Source organism: Xiphophorus maculatus, chromosome 13, assembly GCF_002775205.1.
Source record: "Xiphophorus maculatus strain JP 163 A chromosome 13, X_maculatus-5.0-male, whole genome shotgun sequence".
Taxonomy (NCBI): domain Eukaryota; kingdom Metazoa; phylum Chordata; class Actinopteri; order Cyprinodontiformes; family Poeciliidae; genus Xiphophorus; species Xiphophorus maculatus.
The window spans coordinates 13,239,996-13,257,722 of NC_036455.1; the positions used below are offsets into that span (position 1 = coordinate 13,239,996).

The following is a 17,727-nucleotide window of genomic DNA, read 5'->3' on the forward strand; positions in this document are numbered from 1 at the left end:
TGGAACAACAACGACCTTATTTCCTCCATCTTGTCAGATCTTTTTAATCCTCTTCTTTTATACTGCTTGGGTTTTCTTTGATGCTCGACTCACTTTCTCTGAGCTGCTTGAGAAAAGTGAGGAGATTAACAGGAGATATTTTTCTCCTGATAAACATTTCCGTCACATTTCTCCAAGCGAACCCTCGCTGCACTGAGAAGGAAACTTGGAGGCATTTCCAGGGAAAGGTGACCATTGATGAAGGTCAGAGGTGAGAAACGGGTCAAGCTCGGGTGCCATACCTCGATTTGTTTGTAGTCGCAGATGGCTCTGATGGGTGTGGCGCCACCCAGTGGACTCTCCGCACTGCGGGGCCGCAGCTGGACTACCGTCTTGGCCCGACCCACCAGGCCGGCCACCGTACTGCGGTACTCAATCAGCTGCTCCTTCTCCTCCTACAGGAACAGCAGAGGGTCATAACTCAACTGGTGACCTATTACACTTCCTCTAACAGGTTAGTTAAGTCTGTGGTCTAAACAAAACGTGTTCATTACATTTTTTACTCATTCTTAGATAATCAGATTTTAGTCTGTTCAGTTCAGAATTAGTCGTGTTAGAGCGTCACTCAACTCAACGTTGAGTTGAGCTGCTCAACTCAACGTTTGCACTCGCACGTGAAAATGGCTACAAACAGATGCGCAATTAAACAACCATACATCTTTGAAAAGCAGAAGTGGAGCCTCCTGCACAACAAAGAAGAATGTAGCAGTGACTTCTGGATGGTGAGTCAACAAAAAACTCTTGTCATTTCCAGCAGCCGTTGTACAGCATTAAAACCAGCTGACCACGTTGGAACAGTCTGATTCTGAGGACATGATGCCTTCAGGTGCGTCACTAGCTATAGCGGCTAACAGGTGCTGTCTAATCCAGTAATATATATACTGAAATCTGAATCCTGTCTGCTTAGACAGCACCAATGTCTCCATATCCATAAATCATAGCAGGTCTTGCTATGATTTATGGATATGGAGATGCTGGTGCTATCTAAGAAAACTTTTTAGCCTTAATAATTGAAGGGACAGAGCTGCAACTTTAAAGAGACGTAAGAATGTGGAGAAGCAGCAAAAAGACCAGCGTTGTCCAAGCCTCTGGACCCGAGCGGACCTTTCCAACTCGGCCGATAAACATTAAACATTTAACTGGAGGGCTCTTTGCCCTGACAGCCGGCGCTACACCTCATCATCATCTGGTCCAGAGAAAAGAGTGTCATCAAAGATTCATGATGGAGAAACAACAGGGAGGCAGCTAGCAGGTCTGTGCTGATGAGTTTTTACATTACGCCTCAGAGATGAATTTCCCACTGAGAGACGAGGCGCCACTGTTAGGCGAACAGCTGGTGATTTAAACCTGAACCAACACGGACGAGCTGAATTTCTGGAATATAAAGAATGAGGTGTGACATTCTGAGGTGAACAGGTACAACGGCTCCTGGGAGAAACATCGAGCTGGAAACGCCATCAACAGGAAACAGAAAAAATTGAAGGTCAAACCCCAATATGACCTCCAGCTGAGGACTTATAGGAGGATCTATACAGTAGGCCTCAATAGGCAGGTTAACGGTTTGATTCTTGACAGGAAGAATAGGAAAAAACTAATATGTAGGGGTTGGAGGAAAAAAACCTTGTGGATCTAAATCAAGATGGCAGCAGGGCTGAGGTCTGCAGAGCAGCATCTGAGTGAAGGACAAAACATCTGGGATGACGGACAGATGGACATGAATCACAGGATCATGTTATCAGAAAACCAAAACAACTCCCACTGGTGGGAGAAAAGAAGCAAGAGGCTGCAATGGCCTAGTCAAAGTTCAGACTGCAGATGGAAGAATGGAAAAATGCAAAGACTTCAGAAAATGAAAAAATGGATGGACAGACGGATGGCTGGCTGGCTGGCTGGCCAGATGTGGGCGTGGCTTGATTCAGGCTAGTGACTGAGCTAAAGCTTTCTGATTGGACGTCTGGTTACCATGGAGTCCTGCAGCAGGTCCTCCAGTTTGCTCAGCCGGCTGTTCTTGTCGCAGGTGTACTGTCTCTTTATCGTCTCCTGAAGCTGCCGCAGGTACGACTCGCAGTCCCTGGCGTCGCTCATGTACTGGAAGAAAACGCACAAACACCAGATATTAACAACCTGCAGAGAAAAATCCAGTTTAAACTGGTTTTATCCAGTTTAAACCAGATGGTTTTATCTAAACCATCTTGAAATGCCTTGCTGCTGAAATGTGCTATACAAATAAAATTTGATTGATTGATTGATTAAACTAGTTTTATCCGGTTTAAACTGGTTCTGTCCAGTGTTATCTGGCCGTAAAACTGGTTCTATCTGGTTTAAACTGGTTTTATCCAGTTAAACTAGTTTTATCTGGTTTAAAATAGTTGTATTGCGTTTACACCAGTTTAATCAGAACTGCAGTGGTTTTATTTAGTTTTAAACGTTCCAGTAGCGTAAGCAGAACCTTAAGCTCACCTGGAAGTAGGCGGTGTTGTCTTTGAGATGCTGCTCAACACAAACACACAGCTGCTCCACCCACTGCCACTGCGTCTGCAGGGCTGCACTGTAGGCCTGGAAACACAGAAAACTTTGCTTTTATTTTCCTTTTTTAATGAAATTTATTTTATAATCACATAATAAAAATTGTAACTTCACAATTTAATTTATTCCACAGAAGCAAATCAAAGCAAAAGAAATGTTCATTTTAAATAACCTTAAAGCTTAAAAAAGTTTTAGATAATTTTCTGACAACAAAAACAAAAAATGAGCATTTTAAGATATTAAATAAGTGTTTGGCTTTTTTTGTTCTATAAAATTTTTTACTGGTAATTGGAAAACAAAACCAACTCTATTGTTTATTTATTGCGCTGTAAACAAATAAACAAAATAAAAAGGAGATGGAAAACATGGATAAGTCAAGAAGTGCTCTCTTTGTACTATTTTAAATGCAACAAAGTTTAAAAACTTGCCAAACACCGTTAAGCTGGACCTTATTATGATCCGGAGCTGAAGGCAAACAGAAAACCAAAAATCAATTCAAGCTGCACAGACATGAACAGAAAAAATGGAAAATAGGATGAAAGGAAGGAAGACACTGAGAAGAATGAATTTTCTCAATATCTGAAAGCTGCTGAATGTGGTGGGCGGAGCTTCCAGCTCAATGACACAGAAGCCCCGCCCACTTCTCTTCAGCAGTAAAGAACCAACCTGATGTAAATCTGTAAAGTTTACCTCCACAGTCTGTTTGGCCGGATGGTTTTCCTGACAGAGCTGGCCAGCCGTTTCCTGGATAGAACGCATCACATCCTGTTTCTCTGCTAATTCCAACCTCAACTCCTGCAACCAGAACCAGAACCAGCAGGTTAACATCAGGGTGTGTTTACGTTCAGTGTTTACAGTGGGGAACTTTGGCCTCCGTCCCTCACCTCGTACAGCTCCCGCTTGGCGCTCATGTTGGCGTTGGCGTCGCTCCAGTCGAAGGAGATCTCCTCTTCCTCGCGCTCGTTGAGCCAGATCAGCTCCTCGGTGCAGCGGGACACGAACGCGTGCAAACTCTCCAGGCTCTGCAGGCGGCATGACGAATGTTCCTATGGAAACCACACAAACATCCCCCATCAGACACACAACAACACTTCCTCTCATTGTTTGGTCAAGCTGCTGGTTGGGATGAAACAGAGAATTTTAAAGCCAGTCGAAGATGAAATACAAAGTAGTTTTTGTCTAGTTTCTAGTGCAAATATCTTACTACAGCTGAAATAAGACAAACTAACTTACAAGTAACTTTTCAGCAAAAAATAGGAACTTGTTAAGTAAATAACTCCTTAACATTTAACTTTTTTTTATCCTACTCTTGTATTTCACAAAAAACAAGACATTTTTCTACAAATTAAAAGGAATTACAGATTTAAAACAAGATCCTATATTTACTTGAAAGTTAATTTTGTCTTATTCCAAGAGTACCAACATAATTCAGCAGAAACTAGAGAAAAATACTTGGTAAAATCTTGTGATTTTGTGGTGTAAATTGTCAGTCAGACATTCATGATAAAAAGGGGCGTACTACTCCTGCTAAAAAAAAATCCATTGATGTAAAAATGTCTTGTGTTGTAAAGCTTTAAAATGTACAAAACTGAACATTTAAAACTCCAAAGCAGCTACTTTAGCATCGCTGGAAGCTTTTAGTTGCAACAGAACTGCAGAAACAAACATTTAACTAGAAAAAAGGGGGAAAAAAGATGGAAAGCACATAGAGCAGATGGAGAATTTGTTGTCATGCTTTAATGGGATTAACTGGGAAACACTCACCAGTAGCTTGCAGTACTGGTACTCCAGTTTGGCCAGAGTTTCTGAGTAGCTGCCTTTATAGTTCGGAGATACTTTAGCCTAAATGGAGATGAACAAAATCTTGATTATCAATTGTATTGTTTAATAAAAATAAAAACTGGTCCTGTGGGGCTGCATGTGCACCTCGTAGCTGCGCGCCTCCTGCAGGCTGCTCAGCAGCTCCTCCACAGCCGTGTGGATGGTGTTGTGCTCCTGCAGGTTGTTCTCCACAGAGGGGAGGTCTGCGCCCCATTCTGCTCCCTCCAGCAGCTCCTAAAACACACAATGACACATAAAGAGTTTATCTGCAGAATTTGGCGTTTTGTGGATGTTAAAGGTCACATCTAGAACATAAAATACAAAAGTTTTCATATTCAGACGTGAGAAGGTTCTGTCGCTGACAGCTCAAAACGATTTTCTATAGAAAGTCAAGATTGAGCAAAAAGACAGTTTGTTTAAGACTTTAAGTGTTTTTATGTTTCTTTCTAGTAGGAGGGAATCAACATAGCAACCAGAGTAGGGCTGCAGCTAACGATTATTTTAGAAATTATTTTAGAAATTAATCAGATAAAAAAATAAAAAAACATTGTGCAGATTTTTTATTTAACCAATCAAACCTTTTTATATATTAGAAATATGTTGAGAGATGCAAATAAACAGTTCAATTAATTTTTTTAATAAAAAAATTAAGAATTTTATTGCATAAAATGAAAGAACATCATGCCTTTAGTGAAAGTTTTATCATTTGCAGCAAAGCATGCAGTTAAACATAATACTACAAATATCAACATGTGAAAAGTTCAGTTTACTGATGCTTGATTATTTTTATAAGCTGATTAATAACTAAGGTGATCAATGGATTCTCTTTAACACAATTTGAACCATGTGACTATTTTTAATGCTAATTAATAAAAATATTAGTCCCAATGGCAGATTACTTTACTTATCTGTCATTGTCTTTTTATTTACAAAATTATACATTTGTATGCTAAGATATCTGCAGACCAGAAATACTTGGCAGGTTTTTCTGTTTTTGCAGTGAAAAGTGGACGAGACACAGAGCTGAAGATACAACAAAACAAAGAAAAAGGTTTTATAGTTTTTAAATCTACAACATGCTCAACAGAGAAGACTTTATGGGTAAAAGTGGAGAGAAGCTCCATTTATCTCCTGAAAATATGAGAGTTTTGTAGGATGTAAAGAACCTAAAATCATCATCAAACCAGGAAGAGATCCCCAGATCCAGGTTATGCTTAAAATAATCTGTGTTTTTGAAAGTTTCAGACGGTAGAGGCTGACCTGCGTCTCCTCCACCCATCCCAGCAGCTCGTAGATGAACCTCAGGCTTCCTTCGTCCTCTGATGACGACATGGCCACCAGCTGGGAGCGCGCCATCGGTCGCCGCAGGAGAGCGGCTCCAACCGCCCCCACGGCGCCCACGGCTCCCAGCAGGGTCTGACCCAGAGAGAGGCCTCCGTCTGTGGCTCTCTGCCAGGGCGGCTCCGTGCCGGTGGGCCCCAGGGACTGAGAGAAGTGGCCCTTCCGGTAGACGCTGGAGCACTGCAGCCGGAGCGAGACCAGCTCCTCCTGAAGGCAGTTAACTCTGCAGAAATCAGGAAATAAAGTCAGTATTAACGGAAAGCGGAGTGTTATTTATTTTATGTTTCTGTGTTTCCTGTAAAAACAGAAGCTCTGAAGGTTTGAGCCTGATTTAACTCCGCCCAACTGTCTGTCGGTGTTTTTTTCTGAATTTCATATCTTCTGGAAAGGTCACAAAAAGGTCAAACAGTGTTTTATATAGGAGGCAGAATTAATTTACCGTGCAGGACGAGTCAACATGAAAAGAATAAAGTCAATAAAGTCAAACCAGTCAAGTTTCCTTTTACTTAGTTAGTAAAAACTAGTGCTGGTGTGAACTAGGTAACCCTCCATTTTAGTTTAATTAATCTGTGTTGTGCAATAATGCACTGAATTTTTCAGATTAATGCTTTGCTGCTTATATATGCATATATAGCAAAGTTTGAGAGATTCTAGGCATTTCAAAATGAATGAATAAATTGAGAGAACATTCCCATTTAACCCTGGAAATGTTCTCAGGTGATAGAAGGCCAACTTTATAACTGTCTTTATGTTTCTTTGAAGGTTCAGGTCTGAATGTCGTGTGACGCACATTTTTCTTAATTGTTTACAAAAATATTTCATTGATTGATGAGACTTTTTTGAACCAAAGTTTTTCAGTCAGCAAAGTTTTTTAACCTAGACTTGAGTTTTTTTCCTCCGTATGTTAAGACTTGCTAACAGAATTAGCTGAACGTTCTCGATCCATTTTATTAGATGAATTCTCACCTGAAGGCCAGCTGGTCCACCTGGTAGTACTTTTCCTCTCGTAGGATTTTCAGATCCTGCTCGATTTGCCGGATCAGCGCCTCACAGTCCTGCAGGTAACAAGCCATTTCTCCCTCGCATTGCACCGCCTCGCCGCTCTCGGCCCGGGACGCGTCCTGAAACCAGGTGACAGACGCTTCAGTTTCTTCCCTTCTGCAGCAAACTCGATGCCAGGAAAAAGTAGCTCCTTTTTGCTTTTTATTATTTTTAAATGTTTTTAGTTTTCAAATTTTCTTTCATTAAATTATTCTTTTTACTTTTTTTCCTAGTTAAAAAACTAAAATGATCAAAGTGGTTTTAATGGTTTATTGCTAATTATGATGATTTTTAAAATCTGCTTTCTGTTGTAAAACAAATAAGAAGCAGTAATTATTAAGAGTGTTTCAGTTTCCAGGATAAACTTGGAATATTTGCGGGAAACAGGAAAGCGGTGAGTAAATATTTGATGTTCCAGATAGGTCGAGACGTCGTAAAGCAGCGTTCGACTGTGTTTACCCGACATCCAGCTGGGAGCCCTAAAATCTGTTAAATAAGTGCAGGTGAACTCACAGCCTGCAGCGTGTTCTTAGCCAGGGTGAGTTTCTCCTCACAGTCCACGGCCGTGTTCTGGATCTTATTGGCTCGCTGCAGCAGCAGCTCCACTCTGAAAGCACACAGGTTCATTAGGAACTCCTGTGAAATCAAACCTCAACGACAAAGAGACTGTCTGTGTTTCTGCACCTCTCCACGGCCGGCCTCAGGGCCTTCTCCCGCTCCAGCATCTCCAGGATCAGTTTGCCCCACTCCTCCTCCAGATCGTTGGGATGGAGGCCCGGAGGAAGCTTAATCCGGCCGAACTCGATCCAAACCTGGAAACGGGAATGGTTAACGCATCATAAGTCTCACTCTGCGGTAGAATCAGCTGAGCGGGAACACAGGGGGAGCTTTTATTCTTCAGTCATCATGTGTTTGTGTTCTGCAGGGTTTGCTCCGAGAACCGACGCGGCGTCATGCACACGGCGCTCACCTCCAGCAGCTTGTAGAGATGCTCGATGTGAGACTTCTCCGTCTCCTTGCTGGGGATCTCCATCTCTTTGAAATGGATGTACTCGTTATAAAGTGCCTGCAGGAGGAACGGAGTGTTAATGGACGCTGCGACTCAAAACCAGTCACCTTTACAGTCTGTGATGGAGCTTCACAAACAAACAGGTTTCAATAACTTCATGCACGCCTCATTTATAACAAATATGTCAGCAGGTTGCTCCTCGGGGCTTCTGGTAGTTTTTTTTTCCTGCTTTATTTTCTTAAAAATGAATTACAAATAGCAGAAAATATTTTCAAAATGTGGCTTTTACTTCAATCAGCTCTTCTGGGCCAGGCTACAGTAATTTATGTTTAACTATGAGAATATTATCAGAATAAAGACACGATTTTACCACAAGAGACTCATAAAATTACTAGAAAAAGCAATTTAATGACAAAAAAGCTTGTATGATTATTTTTCCAATAAATTACTACTTTATTCTAACATTGTAACTTTATTCTCATATTATTTCAACTGTATTCTCGTAACATTATTTTATTTTTTTAAATAAATCACTCTGACCCTAATATTTTGTCGTACAGTTAACTTGAATTTCAAGTCCAGAGAAAAAAAGCTTTAAAAACGTTTTTCAAACAAGATGGCCGCCGTGGGCATGCTGACATCACTGAAATTTGATTAATCAATAATATCAACTAATCATAAACTTAACATTCAATAAAAACAATTAATCATCAACATTAGATAAAATTAATGATCAACTAACTTAAAATTCAATGAAATCAATTAATCGTCAATTATCTTAATATTTGATCAAATCAATTAATCGTCCAGCTTTAGTTTTTGTTACAACAAACTTCACACCAAAGCAATTAACCGGAATCAGTTAGGTATAAGATTAATTTGGGATTAATGTTTGGTCTAAAAGTGTTTTAAAATGAAGTAGATATTCACCTTGAGTTCTACTGGGTTCTGTGGGAAGTTCTTCTTGGCCATGAGGGCCGTATGCTGCCGGCTCCACTGGAGCAGAGACGAGAACCTAGACTGGTACTCCGACCAGCGCTGGTCCACTTCCTGATGACCAGGAGGAAACAGTTCAGTGGAAAAGGAAGGAAACTTTCACTGAACATATTAAAGGACAGCAGAAAATCTAAATTATCTTTAAAATGGAAATAAGCAGCAATCGGGTCACACCTGCGCGGCGATGCCTTCTCCTCCCTCTGGGATTTTAGGGAAAGCGTCGTAAATGGAGGAGACGTAAGTGATGACGGACTTCTCATCTGGAGACGGAACGTCAACATCTGAGGAAATCAGAGAGGAGAAACATTAAACCCGTGGAACCATTAATCAATTTAATTACGATTAATCGATTATTAAAATAACTCAACTAATTTAGTAATCTATTAATCGTTAACTACAGTATACAGAATCAAAAAAGGCCATTTGCTGAAAGAATAACATATTCAGAGCAGCAACTAAGCCAAAACTGTACAAAAATAAATGAAGTTAAAAATGAAAAATCTACTTCGTTCAGCCTAGAACTTCCCAAGTAATAGTTTTAGATTCATCTGGTTCAAATTCTGTTTTAAGAACATCTACCATAAAGCATGTTAAAAACTTCTACTATAAAGCACGTTTTGCTATCCGATAATGAACTGGTTAAAAGAAAAAGTGAAGCAGTTCAACCCTGCAATGTGTTGATAAATCAGGCAGATCTTTTCAGATTCATGTAGCTGCAGATGAATCCTCCACTACAAACGATCAGGAACGCTGCCATTGCATTTTAGGTAGCTCATTTTTATTTTCCTTTTTAATAAAGGACTTGAATTTCTTATTGGTATTTTCTTATGTATTTCTAGTATTGTACAAGATGATTAAGTGGTTAATTGAAGATCTGCTGAAAGTACCATGTTTTTTGTTTTTTTTTACAATTAACTGATTAATCGTCAGAATAATCAATAACTGTCAGCCCTGCATAATATAAGCTAATCGGATCTGGTAGATGGTAATTAACATTTTAATTTCACCAAAGAGGCAATTAATGTCCTAAAGCTCCACATGAGCAACATTAGCTGCATTTCCATTGTTCACACAAATTGGAGTTACAAAAATCTTTTAGCTAAACCGAAACACGTACATTTTTAAAAAGCTCACGCTTTGTGATATAACGTTTTTGCACTAGGATTGTGGTTTTTCTGGCAGTATCAAAATAATTTTATTTCACAAGATCACATAAGTCACATGATCAACAATCGAGTGTTACTACTTGCGTAAAAAATGAAAAAGACGACAGGAAGTGGTCGGGTGACGATGGCGCACCATGGTTTTTAATTACTTTTCTCCTCAACAAACTTATTAACGTGGGATTTTAATTTAGTTTCTTATTTAATGGAAACACTGCAATTGCAAAAGTGTGTTTTCTCAACATATTTGTAATCGAAACGCAGCTTAAAACCGTCATTAAAACCCATCCATCCATCCTGAACTTTTTGTTAAGTTTTATGCCCAATGATTCAGTAAGGAAAGGAAATTAAAAGCAGGTTTCCTCAATAAATGGCAGAAAGAGGGCAAAAAAAGACTGTCAGAGAAAATGTGAGAACAATTAACTAAGAGCACTTCAAACTATCTCCAGTAAGTCTGGCTGCTTTCAGGGAAATGTGTCATGTTAACAGAAGAGCGGTTCCGATCCGCAGCCTCACCCTCGGCGTCCAGCAGCCTGGTCACGCCCAGCGACTCAGCGATCTCGAAGGCCTGCTCCAGGTTCTCCCGGTTGCTCTGCCGGGTCACGGCCTCCATGTTGATGAGGTCCGGCCTGCAAAAGCAAACACACACATACAGAGGCAGCACGTTGGTGTCCGTCTGCCTAAAAACGCAGCGCCGCTCCGCCGGCGGCGGCCCTGACCTGTATCTGTGCAGCAGCGCGTTGAACATGCGGCCGTCGCTCCACGCCGAGCTGAAGTTGGTGCAGCGGAGGCCGGGGTAGCCCTCGGTGGCCTGCTGGCTCCATAGCAGCAGCTTCTCTTTGGCTGTGAGGTCAGCGGATTCGCCGCAGACGTAGATCTCTGAGATCTGGAGGGGAACAGAGAGCAGAGGGAGAGGTAGAAATGAGAAAACAGACAGTAAAAACCAACAGCAGCCGGAAATGACATCGCTATGGAAACAACACAAATCTCTTTGATTGAACCTGATGCTTCCTCTCGTCTCAATGTCTTTGACTATTAATAAGAATAATGAGATAATTATTCATGTATAATTAAATAAACGTATTCTCTGCAGCATCATTATCCTCCTCTTACTGCCCAGCCTCCATTTATCTCTTCTTATCACCTTCCTTCATCGTCATCATCTCCTGTTTCACAGGATGACCAACAAACAAAGTTTGTTCCTGAGGAAGGGAAACATTTTGTCCTAGTTAAAGAAATCACAAAATATTATTTAAAAAATAAAACACAAAGAACATCTAACTGCCTAAGATTAAGAGACACTTTTAGGACGTTTTTCTTTTGTTTCCCATGATGAAAACTTCAACTTTCCTTCAAGCGGGGTTGTGCGAGATAGCCCTGAGCAGTCAGTATCTTAACTGTAATAAAAAGTATTCAGAGTAATCAATGAAAAGTTAAGTTTTTCTAAGTGGAGCAGTTCTGGCAGTTGGTATAATCTACCACCACCAAACCAGTTCGAGAGCTAAACTGGTGTTAATTACTGTCTGAGTTTAAAGGGGCAGTATCCTGTATTTCCCCAGCATTTTCTAACACAATCCAGTAACTGTGTCACCTTCAGTTTCTGTGTATATCAAATGTGACTTAAAAGAAATTTGATGCCATAATATGACACTTAGAAATTGGGCCTCTGTCTCTTTAAGAAGCTCCTGCTCTTTGTGACACTCCGCCTTCAGTATGTCATTACAACAATGCACCTCCATGACTCCATTTACAGCCGTTATTGGGAGTGTTTCACTGAGAAGTAGCTCCAGGTTGGCACTTCCTCCAGGTGTTTGCTAATTGCTGCTGCTGCTAGTCTGAAGGAGCTGAGTGGAGAAGGCGTCAGGGAGGGAGCGCAGGTGTATAGGCACACCTGAATGGTTGCCATGGAGATTTCTCAAACATGCATGAAAGAATCAGTCTGTTTTTAGACGATAGAATAACATCATAACATGATCTAAAGCTCAAAAAAAGTTTATTTTACATTAAACTCCTCCTTTAAAACATTAGTGCACAATTAGAAAGATTTCCTTCTTCATCTGTGATTATTTTCCACAAACGGTCTCTGTAATACCATCAAGAAAACAAAACGCTTTGATCCTAACATGTTTAATTCCTGTTTTCCAGTGCTGCTTGTGTGGTTCAGAGACAGTTGTTGTAGTTAGTTGACATTTTAAAATGTGTTTTTCCAGTCGAGGAAAAACTTCTGCCTAAAACATAAACAAACTTGAGCCACTTCAGCCAAATGAAATCAAAGTTTCTCCTTCCCCAGACGCTTAAACACAGCTTCCATGGAGGCTTTTCCTCTGAATCCTGTCTTCAGAGACCGTTTGGACCGTTAGTGTCGCAGGGGCAGTAACTGTCAGCGCTTGGCTGCTGCTGCTATCATCAGTCGCCTCCTGTCAGACCGCCCTCCCTCCCTGCCGCTCACACGGAGCCGGGAAACGTCCGGAGAATGCCGGGAGACTGCGGCAACGGCCAAAAAATGCAGAACAGGAGAGAGCAAAGAGGACAGCACTGCTAAACGCGCGCAGCAGAAACCCAGAAGATGTGAAGTTCAACACCTGCATGCATGTATGCAGAAATAAGTCCATGACTCTGCAGCACTTATTAGCAGCTAAAGTCGCTATTAATGCATTAATCTGCAGGTTTTGATAACTGAATGCAACTTTAGAGACCAAAATCCAAACCTATAGTTGCCACATCAAGCGATGTTTGAGGTCAGATTTAATATTAAATTCAACTATAAGCAAAACAAATGTCTGATAAAAACTGTTTCAACAGATCTGTTGCAACACACAGGTCAGGTTTTATCACAATATTTTGTGGCAGTAGTTTTATAACAATAAAAGTCACCTTCTGAACTAATTACTGCTGCAATTCTGTATTTATTTAATTTACTGTCAGAAATGTAAATGTTACCATCCAAAAATAAAAAATAAAAGTGGAAAAGTGGAAAGGAATGTAAAAAAAATTTCAATTAGCTTTAAAAACGAATCAGACAATTTTGAACTGCAAATGTTCTCCAAAAATTTAAAAAGAAAAAAATTATATAAAGCAGAAAACTGAAAGAAATACAAAAAATACCCAATTAGCTTTAAAACTGTGAATCAGATCATTTTAAACTAAGGGCAGGACTTTAATTTCCATTCATTAAATTACATAGATTTTACTCCTTAAAAATGTTAACACAATTAAAGTAATATTGTTATTTTACTTTTGTTTTACTTCAGTGCTGGAACCTTTGTTGCGTGTTTCAGGTACGCCTGTAAATCTGATACATAAGCTACATTTGCTAACAGCAGCGGTGCTTCTCTTGGGCCATTTCTGCTTCAAAACATTGTCTTCTCTGACGCTGCAAAAAACAAGAAAAAGACTATTGGTGTGTTAAAGTTGTGCTAAAAGCTATTCAAGCCTAAAATAGCATTTTATTGATAAATTTAGCAGCGAAAATGTATTTTTAACCAGAAAATGTTGCTTATTATGTAAATTAAAATGTAATTAAGTTGAATAATAGCAGACCCTGAGATTAACTCAATTTTAATTGTATTCCACCACTACTTTATACTGTTTACTTCTAGTGTAAATGACCTTTTCCTCCAGCCGGTTTAAATTTGTAGTAAACGATTAGTTTCAAATTACAGGAGAAAGTAAACCCTGTCATTACAGCCACTGACCTTTCTCCAAAACACTCAACCGATCTTTCTGCCTCACACACTCCTACAGACGTCAGCAGTGTGTGTGTGTGTGTGTGTGTGTGTGTGTGTGTGTGTGTGGGGAGACGAAGGGAAAAAGGAAGATGGAGGGACTGGCTGGGCCGTGTTGATTAGACCACGACAACAAAGCCGGAAAGAACCGACAGAAGATGAATGTCCTCAAACTCCAGTAAGAGCTGAAAACTGACATGACCGCTGCTGCAACCGGCTGCACACATGACAACGGTGAAACCACGAAAACAAACCAGACACAAACAAAAAAGAGCTGCAGAAGCTCCTCCAAACACCAGAGACCAGCGGTCTGGAGGATAAGGTCCTGGAACTAAATTATTCCTCATTTCCTGGGAATAAATATCTGTGGTCGGATTCAGAGAATCAAAACAGGAAAAGAGAAACACTGAAGTTATTTCTAAATATTGTTTTTATGCTGACTAATGCAACTATTGAAGTTATTCACTGCAAAAACACAAAATCTCACCAAGTATTTTAGGTCTAGGTTTTAGTGCAAATATCTTAGTACACTTGATATGAGACAAAACAAAACTTCTTTGCAAGGTTTTTCGTCAAATAATTATTCAGCAAACGTTGGATTTATCAGCAACAGAACAAGCTTCACTGCAAAAAAATCTAAATCTATATTAAATAAAGCTATAGGTTTCACAGCAGAGCTTCAGTATTAGGTAGGGACCACAGATGCCCACAAAAGGCTAGTCTTTGAGTTTCCCTCTAAAAATACCTATTTTAATAGTCTGAATACCAAAAATACCTTAATAAACATTAAAACACTCTGGAAAGTGTCTCAGCACTACAGCATAAGTTAATTTCCACAGTGTTTCTTAGATCTTAGCGCTACAGCCAATCAACATCAAGGAATATGAATGGAAATGAATTGGCTGCTTTGCAAATGTCAACCAATAGCATGTGAAATAGCATTGCGCCTCATTATTTCATCTTCCAAAAGTACATTTTCTCTCAAATGACCTACAAAAAAAGATACTATAGTAATAAGCAAATCCACAAGAACTAAGCCATGAAGATGGGGGAGTTTCCTGTTCTGTAGTTTTCTATCAAATTCAGGTTTAATATTTGACCAAAGGCGTTAGTTCTAGAAACATTGGACGGTTTGATTCGGTTACCTTTGTAAGGACACAAACCTGTGGCAAGTGCTTCGAAGCCGCCTGTTTCTGCGGTGCCAGCGGACTCTCCAGGGTAGAGTCCAGTTTCTCAGATGAGCTGCTGGTCAGGCCTCCCCAGTCCGTCTGACTGGGAGAGGTACCTGCCGTTTCCGGAGACGTCAGAGGAAGATCGCTGGAGTAGCCAGACTCGAAAAGACACGAAGCTTTCATGGCGTCCTGGATGTGCAAATGGCCGGACGATGTCGGGGAATCACCTGCTGGTTCTACCAGCTTGACTTTCAGGATGTTTCCTGCGACGGGTGATGGTGTCGGAGGTTCTTTATGAACATCCACCTCGTTGTCCTTCCGCAGCGGGGAGCCCAGATCAGTGGGGTAGACCGTCCGCACCACGCAGAGCTTCCCATCCACCTCTCGGATGTGGACTACACCTTTATGCTCCTTTACTGCCGGCTTCGGCCTGTTTCCCCCTCCATCCTTACTCACTTTCTCCTTCTCCTCTTCCCTTTTGTGTATCCAAGGTTTTTCCAGAATGCCTTGAACTTTCTCCCTAACCCGGCAGACCTTGCCTCCTCCTGGAGTGGTACTGCCCAGGGCCGGCGCCGTGTTGACCGGGGTCGTGGCTGTGGTTTGGCTCGGAATGCTGGAGACGTCGATGATGGCGCTGACCGTGTCTTCCTCCCCAGGAAGGCAGAAGACTCCTCTCCAGGCTGGACTGGGTTTGGGAGTCGCTTCGAGTATTCGGCTGCTCAACAGTCCACTCATAGAGCCGGGAGACAGAGCATTGCTGTGTGGATCAGTTCTGGAATGACTTAAATGGGATTCAGGCACTGTTCTGCTACACTCCACACCTTCAGGATTTTTCTCCTTCACCTGGTCGACCTGGCTGGACTCATGGACGCGGGTTCGTTTCTCCTCCCCAGCCCTCCGGTTCTTATTGCCCTTCTGCTTACGTCTGAAGCGAAGACGTTTCTTTGGTGTCAGGGTCGGTGCGCCGTCTGGATCGCCCTCCCGAAGAGGCCGAACGCAACCCATTGAATTCCCCATGTCTCCAGAGATGCCCCGGGGGGGAATGAAGCAACAAATGGGAAGCTCGAGCCGGTGAAAGATCAACCTCTAAGGTCTGGCCATTGCCTTCCAGCGCTAATCCTCTCAATTCAAATCTTGCTTTACAGCTCAGTCTGGGTTGTCTCCCACTGAGTTGGATTCAACCGGGCCAGTCAGCGAATAGAAGGACTTGTGAACAATTTTCTGCACTGTTTGTAGTTTTAGCAATGGCAGTGAAGAAAGCGAATGAAGCAGTTCAGTCTGTGTTGGTCACGCTTCCAAATATTGAATTAACATTAACAGCCATCTCGTTCAGCTCGGCACTTCTTGGTAAGCTTCACTGCTTTGAACTGGCATATTACATACGTCACGGGCTAAAGATTAAAACTTCAGAGTCCACACCTTGAGAAAGCTCAATAGCCGAGAGCCCGGACCCTCTGAGTGAAGCAAAGAGTAGAACAAGATGCTGGATTTTACTAGGCTACCTTCCAATATATCAATCCAGGAAGTATATTCTCCAGTCCGTTTGTTCGGTGAAAGGGGACAGGTGGAGATCAACTCAGTCTAACTTAAGACTCAGATTTATTGGCAGCTAGTTTAAGGCAACACATCAGAGTCGTTTTCATCCCATCTGGGATTCTCCAACAGCCCTGCCTTCAATACACAGCCAAAGAAATGAATGTCAACTTGTATTCTAGCCTCATCTTCCATCAATCATTAAAAGTCCCAAGAAAACTGAAGGCATCTGTATCCCAAGGTGAGAAAAACCTTCTGATCTGCTCCTGTTTCATTCCAATCAACAGAACCAGAATGAAGGGATCCAAGAGCTCTATCTAAGCTCATGAATTAATTATCCACAGACCACGCTGTGGTAATGTTAATGCAGCAGAGTAGGAGAGAGATCAGTATATCTAGAGTCTTCCCATGGTATTCCTGCTGCACGTCCTGCAGTCTGGATGTGTGTGACAGAGGGAGCCATCAGCCAATGCCGCAACAGATTGCATGAAGTCCAGCCAATACTCTGACAGCTTACTAAAGACTCAATCAGATTTCCACCGCTCCTCACGTCTAATCCAGACCATTCAGGAGATTTCTCCTGTGATGATTTGGCTCCTCTGACACGTGTTTTTATCCTCAGTGTGGCAGCAATTAAAAGTCTGAATATGACTTTGCAGTTCTGAAAAGCTGGGATCACAAGACTCTCCACTCCATCTCATTCCCTGACGTTTAAAGTTGTACTTTTGCCAGGAGCCCTTGGGAACTCAGGAGCCCTGTAAGAGCCCTGTAGGAGCCCTGTAGGAGCCCTGTAGGAGCCCTGTAGGAGCCCTGTAGGAGCCCTTGGGATCTCAGGAGCCCTGTCTCCTCATCAGGTGGTGCAGTGCGACGATGCAACAGCTGGAAAACCACACAGTTTGCAGGACGAGGGCAGGACTTGGATCAGTATGTCGAAAACACGTCCACAGTCCCCTTAATTACTCCTCAAGTCTGTCTTTTCCTAATTAGGAACAGGCCTCTGGACTCCGAGGCTGGGAAGTCGAAACAGAAAGCAGTTCTGGTCATCAGTTAGCTTCTTCTTGTGCAGATGTGCAGCGAATCTGGAGCACAGCCAAGAAATTCGGAGTCCGGTGAAGGATAGTCCAGAGCATCACGTAGGACCGCAGAGGAGACTAAAACATCGCGTCCTCCCAGAAACAAAGACGGGAGGCGTCTCCGGCTGAAACTAAACCTTCAGAGAAGCCGATCCGATTGATGCGCTGGAGGCTGGAACGGCACCGAGCGTTCCTGCGTTGTTGGGCGGTCCCTCAGATCAGCTCAGATCTGTCCCTGTCTGTGGTTTGAGGCCTGGCGATCCGGCGGCAGGCGGACCGGATCCACCG

At 41.9% G+C, this 17,727-nt stretch overlaps 1 protein-coding gene across 13 annotated transcripts in view; it reads right to left on the bottom strand.

Moving 5' to 3' along the window:
- Positions 1-17,130, bottom strand: part of LOC102220865 (microtubule-actin cross-linking factor 1) — a 128,391-nt gene extending 111,261 nt beyond the window's left edge. For 11 of the 13 annotated variants that reach the window (XM_023345479.1, XM_023345488.1, XM_023345487.1 and 8 more), the window contains exons 1-17: positions 14,825-17,129; positions 10,656-10,822; positions 10,453-10,565; positions 8,948-9,054; positions 8,708-8,827; positions 7,739-7,834; positions 7,453-7,580; positions 7,282-7,375; positions 6,694-6,848; positions 5,647-5,950; positions 4,492-4,620; positions 4,330-4,407; positions 3,450-3,611; positions 3,256-3,360; positions 2,500-2,595; positions 2,002-2,127; positions 282-434 (exon numbers count right to left, since the gene is read on the bottom strand). In XM_023345479.1, the coding sequence (XP_023201247.1) occupies positions 282-434; positions 2,002-2,127; positions 2,500-2,595; positions 3,256-3,360; positions 3,450-3,611; positions 4,330-4,407; positions 4,492-4,620; positions 5,647-5,950; positions 6,694-6,848; positions 7,282-7,375; positions 7,453-7,580; positions 7,739-7,834; positions 8,708-8,827; positions 8,948-9,054; positions 10,453-10,565; positions 10,656-10,822; positions 14,825-15,850 (3,159 nt within the window). In that variant the 5' untranslated portion in view covers positions 15,851-17,129. Of the gene's footprint in view, positions 1-281; positions 435-2,001; positions 2,128-2,499; positions 2,596-3,255; positions 3,361-3,449; positions 3,612-4,329; positions 4,408-4,491; positions 4,621-5,646; positions 5,951-6,693; positions 6,849-7,281; positions 7,376-7,452; positions 7,581-7,738; positions 7,835-8,707; positions 8,828-8,947; positions 9,055-10,452; positions 10,566-10,655; positions 10,823-14,824 lie in introns of all 13 variants that reach the window. The other 2 variants (XM_023345480.1, XM_023345484.1) reach the window with 2 other exon arrangements.
- Positions 17,131-17,727: the final 597 nt, after the last annotated feature.